The following is a 13,930-nucleotide window of genomic DNA, read 5'->3' as shown; positions in this document are numbered from 1 at the left end:
AGAGAGAGAAACACTATAAAGAGGAGTTTTATCATGGTGTAGTAACTCATAAGTATATTTGTAGTAATTGTGATTTAATTAATTCATCTTTGGATGCTCAATTTATAATAAGCATTTGATTTGACAAAATGAAAATTTTGATAATACGTATATAGATTTAATTGACATTTGAAATTTTATTTTGATAATACACGAAATAATATTTTTTAAATTATTGAGAGAATTGAAATCATGAATATATATTATATAAGTGATCCCAAAATCGAAGATAGTGGACCAAAAATTCAAAATCTAAAATTGAATATATCACAAAAGAGAAATAGTTTACACTGATGTTGATTGTTCAAAATTCAGTAGTGCAATTTTTCATTCAAAATCAGATTGTTCAATTTTTTTTGTGAGTTCTTTCTAAATTTATTTTTTGTGTTGACCGACAAGCACAATAATATTTTTTTATTATGTATTGTTCTTTTTTGTTGTGTTGACTAGTCAACAAAGTACTATTATAGTGTAACATGTTAATTGGTCAAAATAGTTTATGTACATCTACAATATTTAAAATTACACTGTGTATTTCATCAGGTGTAGAATTTTATACAATCACTCTTTGCTTCCCAGTAACACGCGCAAAAACTCCATTCAAAGTTGTTGCCAACATCAAGTGTGTGGTATCCAAAATCGTCGTCTTTCGACCAACAATGCAGTTTCAACGGTGCCGAGTTTGGAGGTAGACTATTATCGATTTGAACCGTGCACTAAATCGTGAAAAAACATCGCAAATTGATGCTGCAGAATATTCCCTTCTATGAAGACAAATAATAACATTAGGGCTTTTATACTTGTCTTAGTATTTTATTTGGCACATTTATAAGCATTTGGGGTGGCTTGCTAAATTAAATTAAGACTGAATTTGTAGAAATATATGGAGGAATTGATTGATATAATTAATATTTATTGATTAATTAGACTAATATATGGAACAATTTACAGAATATGTTCAATTTATATATGTGCATAATTTAACTGATTTGCTAAAATAAATTAATTATTCTCATCGTTCATGGATTTAAATATATTTAATTGATCTCGAAATTTACAATCCACAAAAGGAAAATTAGATATAGATTCTGAACTTTTTTTTGGCTAAAAATGTGTTAGGTGTTCGTAACATCAACTTGTGATTTTGCTTCTTTCAAATAAGTTACTTTAAACTGTATTTTTAAAAGCACCCGTTGATTTTTTTTTTCATTTGAATCGATTTTCCAGTACATTTGCGAACACCAAACTTTTAGAAATAAAAAACCAATTTAACTCACAATTACTAACTTTTCTACTTTCAAATAAGCTTTTGCAAGCACCACCTATGATAGATAAACATATTAATTAATCACTAAAAAATAAAAATAAATGAAGAAGAAGAAGAAGATAATATTGTGTCATCGTTTTATTTCGCGCAAATACTACATATCGGTAATCAACATCGTACAAATTGTGTATTTCTATTTGTTCCAATCATATTTTTTACTAGAAGCTTCCGGATAATCAATTCCATCGGCAAAATAAATACCATCACTCTTTGCTATCCAGTAAAGTGCTTCGGTCCTTAGTTTAAAAATGTTTTCCTTAAAAGCGTCGAACGCTTTTTCTTTCGGAAACCACCACAGATGACAAGCAAACAAAGTTGTAGGCAACACATTCGGACAAAAACTCCATTGAAATTCTTGGCCGATCGAAAGTGTGTGATTTCCCAAATCGTCGTCTTTCGAATAGCAATGCAATTCCAACTGCGGAGTATCCCGAGGTAGATCATTGACGATGTGAACTGTGCGCTTCGACGAAAAAATACTACATCCTTCCGCAAATCGGTCGGGAATGCAAGCTTGTATTACAAGAAATAGCAAGAAAATTTTATAAATTCTGAAACTCATTATTTTTATTATTTTTTTATTGGTTATGGTGATTTGTTGAAGGTGGTGGTTTTATTCATCATTGGAAGTTTATATTTATAGGCGTTATAAATATTAAACTTGCTAGCAAATGAAAATTGTGATTCATAGCACATGTGTAATATATGGAAAGTTGAATAAACAAACGTGATTAGTGAAATAATTACAACTTATTTCATAATATTATTCCCATGAATTTGAATTTGAGATAAGGTAATACATGGATTTATAATGGATGTCTTGAAATTAGATTACACTAAATTTCCTTTGAATTTAAAGATCGTTCAAGTTTCTCTTTGGTCTTGGTCAACATCAACTTTAAAAAAAAAAATCACTTAAACAAAAAAGGAATATTGCCAAAAGAATACAATATTTTATTTTTCATCGATAATAAACTCGGTAATCAACATAATCGTATTACATATTTCTAACCCTCCCAATCATATTTTTTCTCGGGATTTTGAATATGATTTGCATCACCGAAATAAATACCATCAGGCTTTGCTATCCAGAAAAGATCTTCGGTCGTCGATTTGAATAGTGTATCCTTGTAAGCATCGAATGATTTCTCTTTTGGGAACCACCAAATGTGACAAGCGTATAAAGTGGTCGGGAAAAAATTCGTGCAAAAAGTCCATTTAAATTCTTGGCCGATTGAGAGTGTGTGATTTCCAAAATCGTTGTCTTTCGAATAGCAATGCACATCCAACTGCGGAGTATCCGGAGTTAGCTTATTAACGACGTGGATCGTGCGCCTCACTGTAGCGCCACATCCTCCTTCCGCAAATCGGTGGGGGATGTTAGCTTCTATTACAAGAAATAGCAAGAAATTTTTAAAAATTGTGAAACTCATTATTTTTTTTTCTTTTTTGGTTATAGTGATTTGTTGAAGGTGGTGGTTTTTTCATCATCGGAAGTTTATATTTATAGGCGTTATATATTAATTAGGGTCTGATTGGTTTGATTGGTTTAGGTAAAATAGTAAGTAAAAAGGTGAAATTTCCGAGTAATTTAATTTTCCTGTTTGGTTTAAAGGTAAAATACTGTGTAAGTAATTGGGAGAAAACGAGGAAAACTGTTTTAACTAAAAATCAGGAAAAACCATTTTTCTCCTAAATTATTTTTTACGTTTACGTGGATTTTTATAAATTACTTTTTGTTCAACTATTCGCCATCGTTTATGTGCCGCCACTTCTACCACCGTCGATTTTCCAACATTGTCAACAGCTCAGCCTTCCACCACCTCCTCGCCGGAGATCCGGTGATCATCTCCGACACCACACATCCCAGCGCCCAAATATCCACCAGAAGACCATGTTCGCTGCCGCCTCCCACCACCATCAGCCTTCCACCGCCGACCTCCGCTGCCACTCCGAACTCCGCCGCCGCCTCTCCACGCTGCCCTTCACCGCCGACTCAACAGTACCAACCTCCACCGCCGACTCAACTCCGACCTCCGCCGCCACAACACCTGCAATCACTACAGCCGACTCAACGCCGACCTCCCTGAAACAAACAAAACAAAGGAAAGTAATTTTCTACGTATTCATTTTTATCACTATTTTTCTTAGGAACCAATCACAATAAGAATTTCAAAAGTCATTGATTTCATTTTCTTTTGTATTTCCATTTTCTTTATTTTAAAATTCATGAACCAATCAGATTCTTAAACTTGCTAGAAAAAGAAAATTGTGATTCATAGCATATGTGGAATATATGAAGAGTTGAACAAACAAACGTGATTCTATGAAATAATTACAACTTATTTCATAATATTATCCCCATGAATTTGAATTTGAATTTGAATTTGAATTTGAATTTGAATTTGAATTTGAATTATGGATGTCTTGAAATTAGGTATAATTACACTAAATTTCCTTAAAGATTGTTCAAAATTTTCTTTGGTCTTGGTAGGACCGGTAATTGAGCCGGGCTTAACCGAAGCCCGATGGCTTGGTCCGATTATATAATATGAGTCGAGACGAGTTTGAGCAATTTTACTAAACTCGATTTATTTACGAGCCGAGTTTGAACCTACTATGGATCAACCACAATAAGGCCCGACCGATTAGGTTAATGATAAAATATATAATATATTTATTAGTTTCATGCTATGACTCAACATACAAGCTACGACTGTATATGATTATTTTATTTTGCAAAGAAAAAAGTTAAAATAAAAGGAATTAAGTGGTGCGGTGGCAGTAAGATAAATAGGAATCAAATACAACATACCCATCGAAATTCAATTCCTAATTTATCACCGAGATTTGATAATAAAAAAATGTTTCCAATAATTAGAGTTAGGGCTCGTTCGGTGCTATAAAGTTCTACTGACTAAATAGTAGGGGCTAATAACACGTCCGGATGGTAAGATTCACATTTTTCAAATCCGCTACTAAAATTAAAGTCCGCTATTAAATGTTATTATTTGATTAAATTAGTAGCACATCTCCCCCTGAGATTAATTTAATAGGTGGTGACTAAAAAGGAAAAATACGATTTCATCCTTAAAATCATATTTTATTATTGTAAACTTAGTGGTTTTATAGACAATTCATATATACTAACTGATTGTAACAAATTTAATAGAAAATCTAATCTTAGAAACCGAACATGCTACTAACTAAAAAATTAATTAGTCAGTAGAGAGTTAATTCAATCTCATGTAATCCAACCTAATCCAATATAAGTAATCGAACGAGGCCTTACTATTTTTTTTACTTCTTTCGGTCTTATTTTATCACTTGTTTTAATAAAAAAAATTTACTCATTGTAGTTATATAGTAATGGGGCTCGATATAAACCCGAAACCCGAAAAAATATATGAGCCGAACTTGAGCCTATACTAGTGAGGCCCAGTACTATATGAGCTTGAGCATATAATAACAATAGTATGTGAGCTTGAACCGACCCAAACTCGGCTCACATAGCTCGATTGCCAGCCCTAGGTCTTGGTCAACATCAACTAAAACAAAATCACTAAAAAAAATGGAATGCCAAAAGAAAACAATGCTTTTTATTAGGGCTGGGACTGGGTTGGTTTTTATCCACCAACTGACCCATTACCGACCATATTTTTAGGCGGATAATCAATTTTTAACCGACCCATTGGATCGGGTCGAAAATTTCAACCAACCCATCTATAATGGGTCGGTTGGTGGTTTCTAATATTATCAAAAGTTGGTTGACCGATAATTATCGGTTATCCAACTATACTATTAAATTTTTATTAAAAATATAAAATAAAGGCGGTATTTTCTTAAGTGGTTATTGAAATTATCAAAATAATTAGTCTTCTAAATTTTAAAACAATCAACAAAGGAAAAAAAATTGACCTAAATCTTCAACCAATTTCTTTATGTCCAAGCTTAAACAAAAAGCCCACAAAACTTCACTAAATCTCTTGTGCATGTTTGAAATTACTTTGAATTTCTTAATTATATTTTTTCGTTAAATTGTTATTAATTATTTTGAACTGATAAATGATGATTGCACCGTGGCAGTACGCAAAATTTGGATATTTTTACTCCAAAATTTGATTTTTTTTTTCATGAACTAGGTGGCAGGTATAAACCATCAACCGACCCATTCCGGAACCAAATATTCGGTTGCCAACCATCAACCGACCCACAAAGGTTGGGTCGGCAACGGTTTTCAAATTTGAGCAAAAATGGTTTGACGGATGGGTCGGTTTTTAGGCTGGTAATCGACCGACCCAACCCAGTCCCAGCCCTACTTTTTATCATAAATAATAAACTCGGTAATCAACATAATCGTATTACGTATTTCTAGCCCTCCCAATCAAATTTCTTCTCGGGATTTTGAACATGATTTGCATCACCGAAATAAATACCATCAGGTTTTGCTATCCAGTACAGATTTTCAGTCGTCCATTTGAAAAGTCTCTCCTTGTAAGCATCGAATGATTTCTCTTTAGGAAACCACCAAAGGTGACAAGCGTATAAAGTGGTCGGCAAAAAATTCGTGCAAAAAGTCCATTTAAATTCTTCGCCGATAGAAAGTGTGATATTTGTGAAGTCGTCGTTCTTCGAATAGCAATGCAGATCCAACTGCGGAGTATCCGGAGTTAGATTATTAACGACGTGGCTCGTGCGCCTCACTGTAGCGCCACATGCTCCTTGTGCGAATCGGTTGGGAATGTTAGCTTCTATTACAAGAAATAGCAAGAAAATTTTGAAAAAATTTAAAGAACTCATTTTATTTATTTTTCGTAATAGTCAATTGTTGAAGATGATGTTTGTTTACATCGTTGGGAGTTGAATATATAAGCACGTGAAAATTGTGTTAAATAAACAAATATGGAATAATTACAACTTACTTCAGAATAAATAAGAATTTTAATTTATTACGGATCCGTTCGGAATCTTTTCCAATATTTTATCAATTCACAATACTTTAATATTGGGAAATATTTTCCATGTATTTCATAATAATAAAAATTAATGGTCGATAAATATTTTACACAAGGAAAGAATTGTAGCTAATTAATTTAAGAAATCCATTTAACTCGTATTGTATCCTACCATAAATATATAGGTCGATAAATATTTTACAAACACGATTATATTAAAAGATGTACTAATAAAATAAATTAATCAAATTAAATAAATAAATACACAAGGAAAAAATAATAATTTTAAATAGTCAAAATCCCGATTTAGAGACATGTCCAAGAAAAATAATACATCTACATAAGTATAAAAAAAACATTTAAATTAAATTAATAAATAGAAATCAGCAGAATATCTGTTTGTCACAACCCTGACTCAGGAGCTGGTGGACTCACTACTGGAGCTGAAGCATCATCAAAAATTCCTGTATTCAAAAAAAAAAAAAAAAAAAACTCGATTTTAAAGCACGTTAACGAAAAAAAAATATGTATTTCCATACGAATTTTTTTTTTTTTTTTCTTTTTGAGGTACTGACCACAACGGAGGAGGTTTTGAGGCGGGGCCCGCTCCTTAGCCGGGTTAGGGTCATTGTCGTGGACCCGTATGTAGAGTTCTTGGCCCATATACCAATGCACCAGATTCTGTGATCTCAAATTCCACATACCTGGATTGTCGAGAAACACGTAGACAGCCGTCCATTTACCTGGATACACTTGAACCGTTGATCGAACGACCGGATCGTATAGGTTGTACGTTTTTCGCGATCCAACGGTCCATTCTCCATCGCCGAACCTGTCGTTTATGTGATTAGATAATTAATTAATCATAGAATGATAGTTGGTGGCATAATTTATGCTGCTTCGTTAGTTATTTGTACGATTAGATAATTTATCGTAAAATGATGGTTGATAGTAGGGGTTCATATTGGAAAGATTGGGTCGGAATTTGCACTTTTGAAAAAAAAAATCTTTTTTAAGTGAAAAACTAATTTCAAGTCCGTTCCACTTTGTGGCCACCTATATTGTAATTTTCAGTAGAATATTTTTCCAAATAAGAATCAAATCAGAAATTGGAATCGAAGAAAAATGCCGAAAATACCCTTACCCGACGACATAAAATCCGAAGCCATCCAAATGCCAAGAATCCATCTCATAAAGAAGATCATTCTTGAACACAATCTCCAACCACCCTTTATGCACTCCCGTCACAACAGAAACACCGTACGATGCAACACGGTTGACCGAGTCAACAGGAAACCGATCGAGCTGGTAAACACCGGACCCATTTTTGAAATGATCCGCAAGTTTCAACGGGGTACTCGGAGTTAGGTACGCGACATTATTCACCACATAGTTCGGTGAGTGATTAATCAGAGCCATCGATCCATGAAGAACAAACGTCTGAGATACAGTCACGTTTGTCACGTTAAAAGTGCCTTGCGGATTCGGCCTAGCCGCACCGACACTCATATTCCACCTACTCTTGCACACACAACAATGTAAAGTATTATTCATTAAGTATTATTAATTTATCATGTGGGATTAACAATGTAATACTGATTTACCTGATAGATTTAGCTTGATTAATCGAAAAATCTACGTCGAAAGGATCGGGTCCGTGGGGAACGGGATTTTGGACGGTCGAAACGGAGTTTTCGTAGTGTAGTATCCCTTTGGCTACAAGGGGGTCATTAGGGCCAATAGTCTTGTAAAATTTTGGAGTGGCAACGATGTAATAATCGGCTTCGTCTTGATTGGCCGTAACGAGAACCGAATACGATTGGCCAACGTGCACGTCTAGAGAATCCAAAACGATTTGATCCGTGTAAGAACCTTCCGTTTCGACAAGAACCATCGTATGTTTTTTAATTCGGAAGTTGAAACTCAATTGAGTTCCCACGTTCGATATTCTAAACCGGTAAGTCTTCCCTATATACGAATCGAATATCGGTACATTAGAGACACTAGATTAAAGAACTCAAAAAAAAAAGTGAATATTTTAACGACTATTTATTTTTAAATAATTACCTTTCGTGACGTTGAAAGATTCATAAGATATGGAATACGGGGTACCGTAAGGTACTTTTCCATTCATCAACATCACACCGGGGTAAACTCGAGGTTTCCATGCCAACCCTAGTCGAGCACGCTATATGTATGTATGTATGTATATCGCACAATGCAGAAAGTAAGCTCGACGAATTAAAGATCACGAAAATAGAACATGACGAAAAAATAAGCGTAATGTCATTGTTTAATATTACCTTGTAAGAGTCCTCGATCCAATCGCCGATAAGAAGATCGAATTCGGCTTCCGGAGTAGGGAAAGGTACGCGGATGACGTGGCGATTGTTGACTCGGAGGGGCCCGTATCCTCCTGCGGCCTTATGGAAGTTCAACGAGGGGAAATAGGTGAAGCTTCCGATTTGGTCCTTTGTCTGGAAAGCGTAAGTCCAATTTGTTCCGGGCTCGATCGGACAGTTTGTCCCCGATACCCCGTCTTGCCACGAGTTTAGCCTTTGTTGTATCCCATTCCTTCAACACCACCAAAAAAAAATTATAATAATAAAACAAATTATGTATATTATAATTCGACTGCGGTCAATTCTGAGTCGATTCCAATAAAACTGAATACTACAATACATACCATGTGAAGAGTAAAGGCTCATCCATATTGTTGAAGACATTAACAAATACGACGTCGTTTGTTGTTGCATTGATGAGGGGGCCGGGGAATATTCCGTTGATTTTGATAACCTGCAAACAAAAAAAAAAAAAAATTAAATCAACAGAGCTATAAATATATACATATATTATATGTATATATACGTACAGGCTGATTATACGCCATTGGAGAAACGGCCGTTAATTCGGACGTAACAATCCATTCATAGTAGACGTCGGCACAGTTTACTCCGGCAAGAAGAAGAAGAAGAGCGACGAGAAATATCGAAACTCCGGCGATTCTCGGCCGCCGAGTGGGGTTTAAGGAAGCCATGGTCGTCGAGCACACTACGTGTTTGTGAAAATGCAAAGCGGTGTTTCATAAGAAGGGGTAATTAATGTATGCACACCATGTGTTTGTGGAAATGTCTGAGTGAGAAAAGTGTTGTTGCAGGCGGGGGGGTTTGGGTTTGTTATGGATGTTAACTTGATTCGACGAAATCTATGCTATATTTTTGGCGTCATTTGTTATCTCTGGGTTCTGTTTGGTTGATTGGTTCAAAGTACGGATAATTAATTGATTAATAAATGTGGGATTATATGACCGGATCAAACAATGTTTGACACCTGAACATTGTTGTTCTCGAATTTCAGACAGAAAAACAGGGGCTGCTGCGACAAGTTCAATGCAATCCAACTTCTTCAACAATATGAATTTAGATGAAATAAAAAGAAAAAATAAATCAATTGAGCCTAGCTAGAAGAATAAATAATATATATATATATATATATATATATATATATATATAGGGGTGAGTTTTTTTCTTTTTTTTTTATTTTTGTAATGAAGGAACTTGTATACAACCGTATAGTTGCACTGAATAAACTTGCAAGTCATACAAGAGACGTAAAGTACACTATGCCGTAGGGGTGAACTTTGAAAGTATAGGAATGGAACAAAATTTTTTGCTTTCGGAAAAAAAAAAATTAATTTATTTAGTAATTGAAAAAATAATTCTAGATTAGTTCCAAAAAAATCGAGGAAATTTGTAGTGTCAGAAAAATAAAACCAATTTGTTTCGTAATCGAAAGAGTAATACTAAATTCGATCAAAAAAAATCGTGTGAATCGAAAGTCGTCGTTTCTCGGATCGAAATCAACGTACTAATACCTATTGATAATTCCAAACAAGGCCCTTAAGATTCTCCACGGATTTAGGGTGAATTACAACCAATAAGGTCTACTTTTGAAAAAAAAAACCTCTCATTTTTTTCATGATTACATCCACCCCTACAATTTGTATATTACTTACATTAACACCCTTTTATAGGGGTGGATGTAAGAAATTTACAAACTTCAGGGGTCTATTTGTAATTTCTCAAACAGTTGAGGTTGTTCGTAATTACCCTTTACCTCAGGGAGATGGTTGTAATTTACCCAAAGTAACATCTATTGACTATTTGCATTTTATATGTAACTGTGGTCTATTTCCCCCTTGATTTACTTGTGTTACTTACAGAACTGCAAATTTACATGATCAAAAAGATGTGACAAGATTCAAAAGAATACATACATGTAATAAAAACTCGAAAAAGCAAAAATTCATCAGTCGGTTCTTCGACTATGAACAACAGCTGTCTTTACGATGCGCCTCGTAAACTTGTTTTCGCTTTGAAATTTGATTTTTTACAGGCATCGAACCTTTCTCCAGCAGACTCGGTACCTCCATTATCTGTTAATTCATCATTAATTCAAAATTAGCTAATTTAATTACCCTTAATAATTACGATCCTAAACAATATTAAAACCGATATATGTGTGTGTGTGTATATATATATATATATATATATATATATATATATATATATATACCTTAACGGTGAGTTCTTTAAAACATTGCTTTACGTTTGCCTGAGTTTTGGCGCTACATTCGAAAAACAAACACTTGTGCTCTCGCGCCAGAGCGATTCCTTCCTCCCTACTAACAGCTCTCTCACTATCCTGAAAAATAAATTATCAAAATTTAGTTACCTTAAATAAATTAGACTTTTAAATAAATAAATCAATGCAAGCTTGGATTAATATTTTTAATTAAAAAAAATATTGAAGTTATGAAACTTACCCTATCGACTTTATTTCCGACTAGTATCTTGACACAATCGGGATCTGTGGAGTAACGCTGGAGTTCTTTCGTCCATGTATTGGATAGATTTGTAAAGGTTTCTCTTCTTGTTACATCGTAAACTTTAAAAAAGAAAAGAAAAGAAAAAAAGGTTCCGATTTTAATCCAATTAGCAAGTACAATTTTAATATGACTACTTTTAAATAAATAAATAAAAGGGTAAATTAATACCGCTGAGCTAAGACTAAATAACTTACAAATCCATGTCATAGTCCTAATCACAAATACCCCTAAAACGAACAACTCGTTATAAACCCTAACATTATAAACCCTAACAGAATGAATGAGTTGTTTAAATTACCTTTTCATTAAACAAACAAACTACCGGTAAAGTACGCGTACCCTGTGGTAAGAAAAAATTATTATATTACAGTTACCCCCTATGAGTATACTACATTTACCCCTCGGGTAGATTTGGAAATTCATAAGGAATATTTCATGGAATCTTCAAGATTCCGTTACCCATAACTCCTTAGGGTGTAATTGTAAGACGGAGAGAAATAGCTCAGGGAGATATTTGTAATTAACAATACCACACAGGAATATTAGTCTTACCTCATGGAGTCCCCGTAATTTACACACATAAAAAAAATGTAGAAGTTGCAATATTGTACCGAGGATGATTCCATGTGCTCCTCTGTAATACGAACTTGTCAATGTACCGAATCTTTCCTGCCCAGCTGCACCGTAATATTAACGAACAATAATTAATTGGCGAATCCCGATCAAATGAGCAAAAGAAACCAATGTAGTAACTAATTGCGGAAACGCCTAACTAACGACATATTCTCTAATCCAGTCGTAGCGATAACTAATCGGTAACTAGGTAGGAGTTAGTTAATTACCTGTGTCCCAAATTGTGAGTTTGAGTGTTTTTCCAGCAGTAGTTAGCAGCTTTATCTTGAAGTCCACTCCTGATTATTGGATTTTGATGATCAGATTAATTAAAATCAAATTATCAGTTTTTTTTTTTAACTGTTACAAAATCAAGAAATCATGTTTTTTAAACAGAGCACTTAATTTTCCATCCCAAAAAAAAGAAACAGAGCACTGAATCAGCTCAAATTAACATGTCTCTGTGTGTGTGTGTGTGTGTGTGAGAGAGAGAGAGAGAGAGAGAGAGAGAGAGAGAGAGAGAGAGAGAGAGAGAGAGAGAGAGAGAGAGAGAGAGAGAGAGATCATGGATCATATATAACAGAAACAAGAACAACCCATAACCAAAAACACCATAAAAACCAACAAAAAACACACACACACACAGACCAATAGTTGGGGAGAGATCTTGAGAAAAGTGGTGGCAGTTGGAAATGAAGCTGAGCAAAAGACTGCTCTTTCCCACACCAGAGTCGCCGATCAACAACACCTTGAATGAGTAATCGTAGTTAATCATACTTACTTTAATTTTACACCACATTCGTTAATTAATTAATTTGTTAATTTAAAACCTATATATTCGTTGCAATCAAGAAACTGAAGATAATACATACAAATGTTTTCAAATTAGGGTTAATAGGTGTGGGAGAGTTGGGTTTTGTGTGATGAATCAAGTACAAATGTCTGAATTTCACTGAGACGTCTGTATATTTGATTGTACACGCGCCGGCAGCTGGAGCGTGTGGGTACCCACCTGATGACGTTTTTTTGGGTCAATACAAATTTTTCGCGGCATTGTTTTGTTTTTGGAGTTTTCTGTATAAATTTTGAATCTTTATAGAGGGATGAATTTTAATTTGACGAATTTGATTAAAAAAAAATTAATAATAATAAGTGGTAATGACGAAATTCACACGGCTTTTGAGATCCTACATCGGGTGAAATACACCAGGTAGATCTTTACCATTCATATACACACAAACACACACACCCACATTGGTATGTGTAGATCAACGGTAAAAAATCACCCGGTGTAACCTTCACCGGGTGTAGGATAGATAAAACCAATTCACACCAACCTCTATACGTGCATTACGTAAACATATACAAATTATATGAGAGACGTAAAAAATACTAGGCTACCTATGTATGGCAAACTCGACCTAGCGATCGTTGTTAAGTGAATAGCAAATTGTCGAGAGGAGGACTTGAAACTTAGACCTCTTTTCTTAGTAGTAGAGACTAGAATGCTAGATATCAACTCTCTTACTGAGGGTTGGTTTAATAATGGTATATACTTGACAATATGTATAATACATTTTCGAGAAAATTACGGTTTTCATTCATCAAGTTTGCATCAATTTCATATTTAGTCTACATGCTCACAAAAAACACATTTGGTCCCCATGATTCAGTAAGTTAACAATTTTGGTCATTTCCGTCAATTTATCGTTAGTTCGTCGATAAAGCGGCAGCCGTGGACACAAGCTTGAATTCATTAAACTAAAAGTGTTGAATTTTTAAAACATAAGGGACAAAAATGTATTTTTTGTGAACATGGAGGACTAAATATGAAATCGGTGCAAATTTAAAGGATGAAAAATACATTTTCCATACATTTTCCATAGCAGCGGCACCAATGTCATTTTACAATATTGGGCCCATAATTGGCCCGGCCCGTCTCTCGAGCACAAATAATTTGGCCCAACTAGGTACATGCGATATTATTATTATTGGGCCAATTGTTAATTTAGAAACTTAATAGTGTCACTAAATAATTTTAATTGTAGCTATCATATGAATACACTCATAAAAGAATCATATTATTATCATTATGGTAAACTGGAAAAG

General features: G+C 34.2%; 2 protein-coding genes across 2 annotated transcripts; both read right to left on the bottom strand.

Moving 5' to 3' along the window:
* Positions 1–6,573: 6,573 nt before the first annotated feature.
* LOC105955578 (monocopper oxidase-like protein SKU5) lies at positions 6,574–9,773 on the bottom strand. The gene is made up of 8 exons (XM_012979330.2): positions 9,194–9,773; positions 9,008–9,117; positions 8,625–8,895; positions 8,389–8,509; positions 7,926–8,289; positions 7,466–7,837; positions 6,897–7,153; positions 6,574–6,785 (listed from the first exon to the last, which is right to left on the bottom strand). Exons 1-8 carry the CDS (start codon positions 9,356–9,358, stop codon positions 6,724–6,726), a joined length of 1,722 nt encoding a protein of 573 aa, XP_012834784.2. The 5' UTR covers positions 9,359–9,773; the 3' UTR covers positions 6,574–6,723.
* Positions 9,774–10,453: 680 nt separating this feature from the next.
* LOC105955409 (ras-related protein RABC2a) lies at positions 10,454–12,757 on the bottom strand. The gene is made up of 6 exons (XM_012979124.2): positions 12,470–12,757; positions 12,052–12,120; positions 11,821–11,886; positions 11,147–11,268; positions 10,897–11,025; positions 10,454–10,756 (listed from the first exon to the last, which is right to left on the bottom strand). Exons 1-6 carry the CDS (start codon positions 12,618–12,620, stop codon positions 10,646–10,648), a joined length of 648 nt encoding a protein of 215 aa, XP_012834578.2. The 5' UTR covers positions 12,621–12,757; the 3' UTR covers positions 10,454–10,645.
* Positions 12,758–13,930: the final 1,173 nt, after the last annotated feature.

Source organism: Erythranthe guttata, chromosome 6, assembly GCF_056151865.1.
Source record: "Erythranthe guttata isolate IM_541 chromosome 6, IM_541, whole genome shotgun sequence".
Taxonomy (NCBI): Eukaryota; Viridiplantae; Streptophyta; class Magnoliopsida; order Lamiales; family Phrymaceae; genus Erythranthe; species Erythranthe guttata.
The sequence above is the reverse complement of the archived record's forward strand: the minus strand, read 5'-3'. Positions and strand labels throughout refer to the sequence as shown.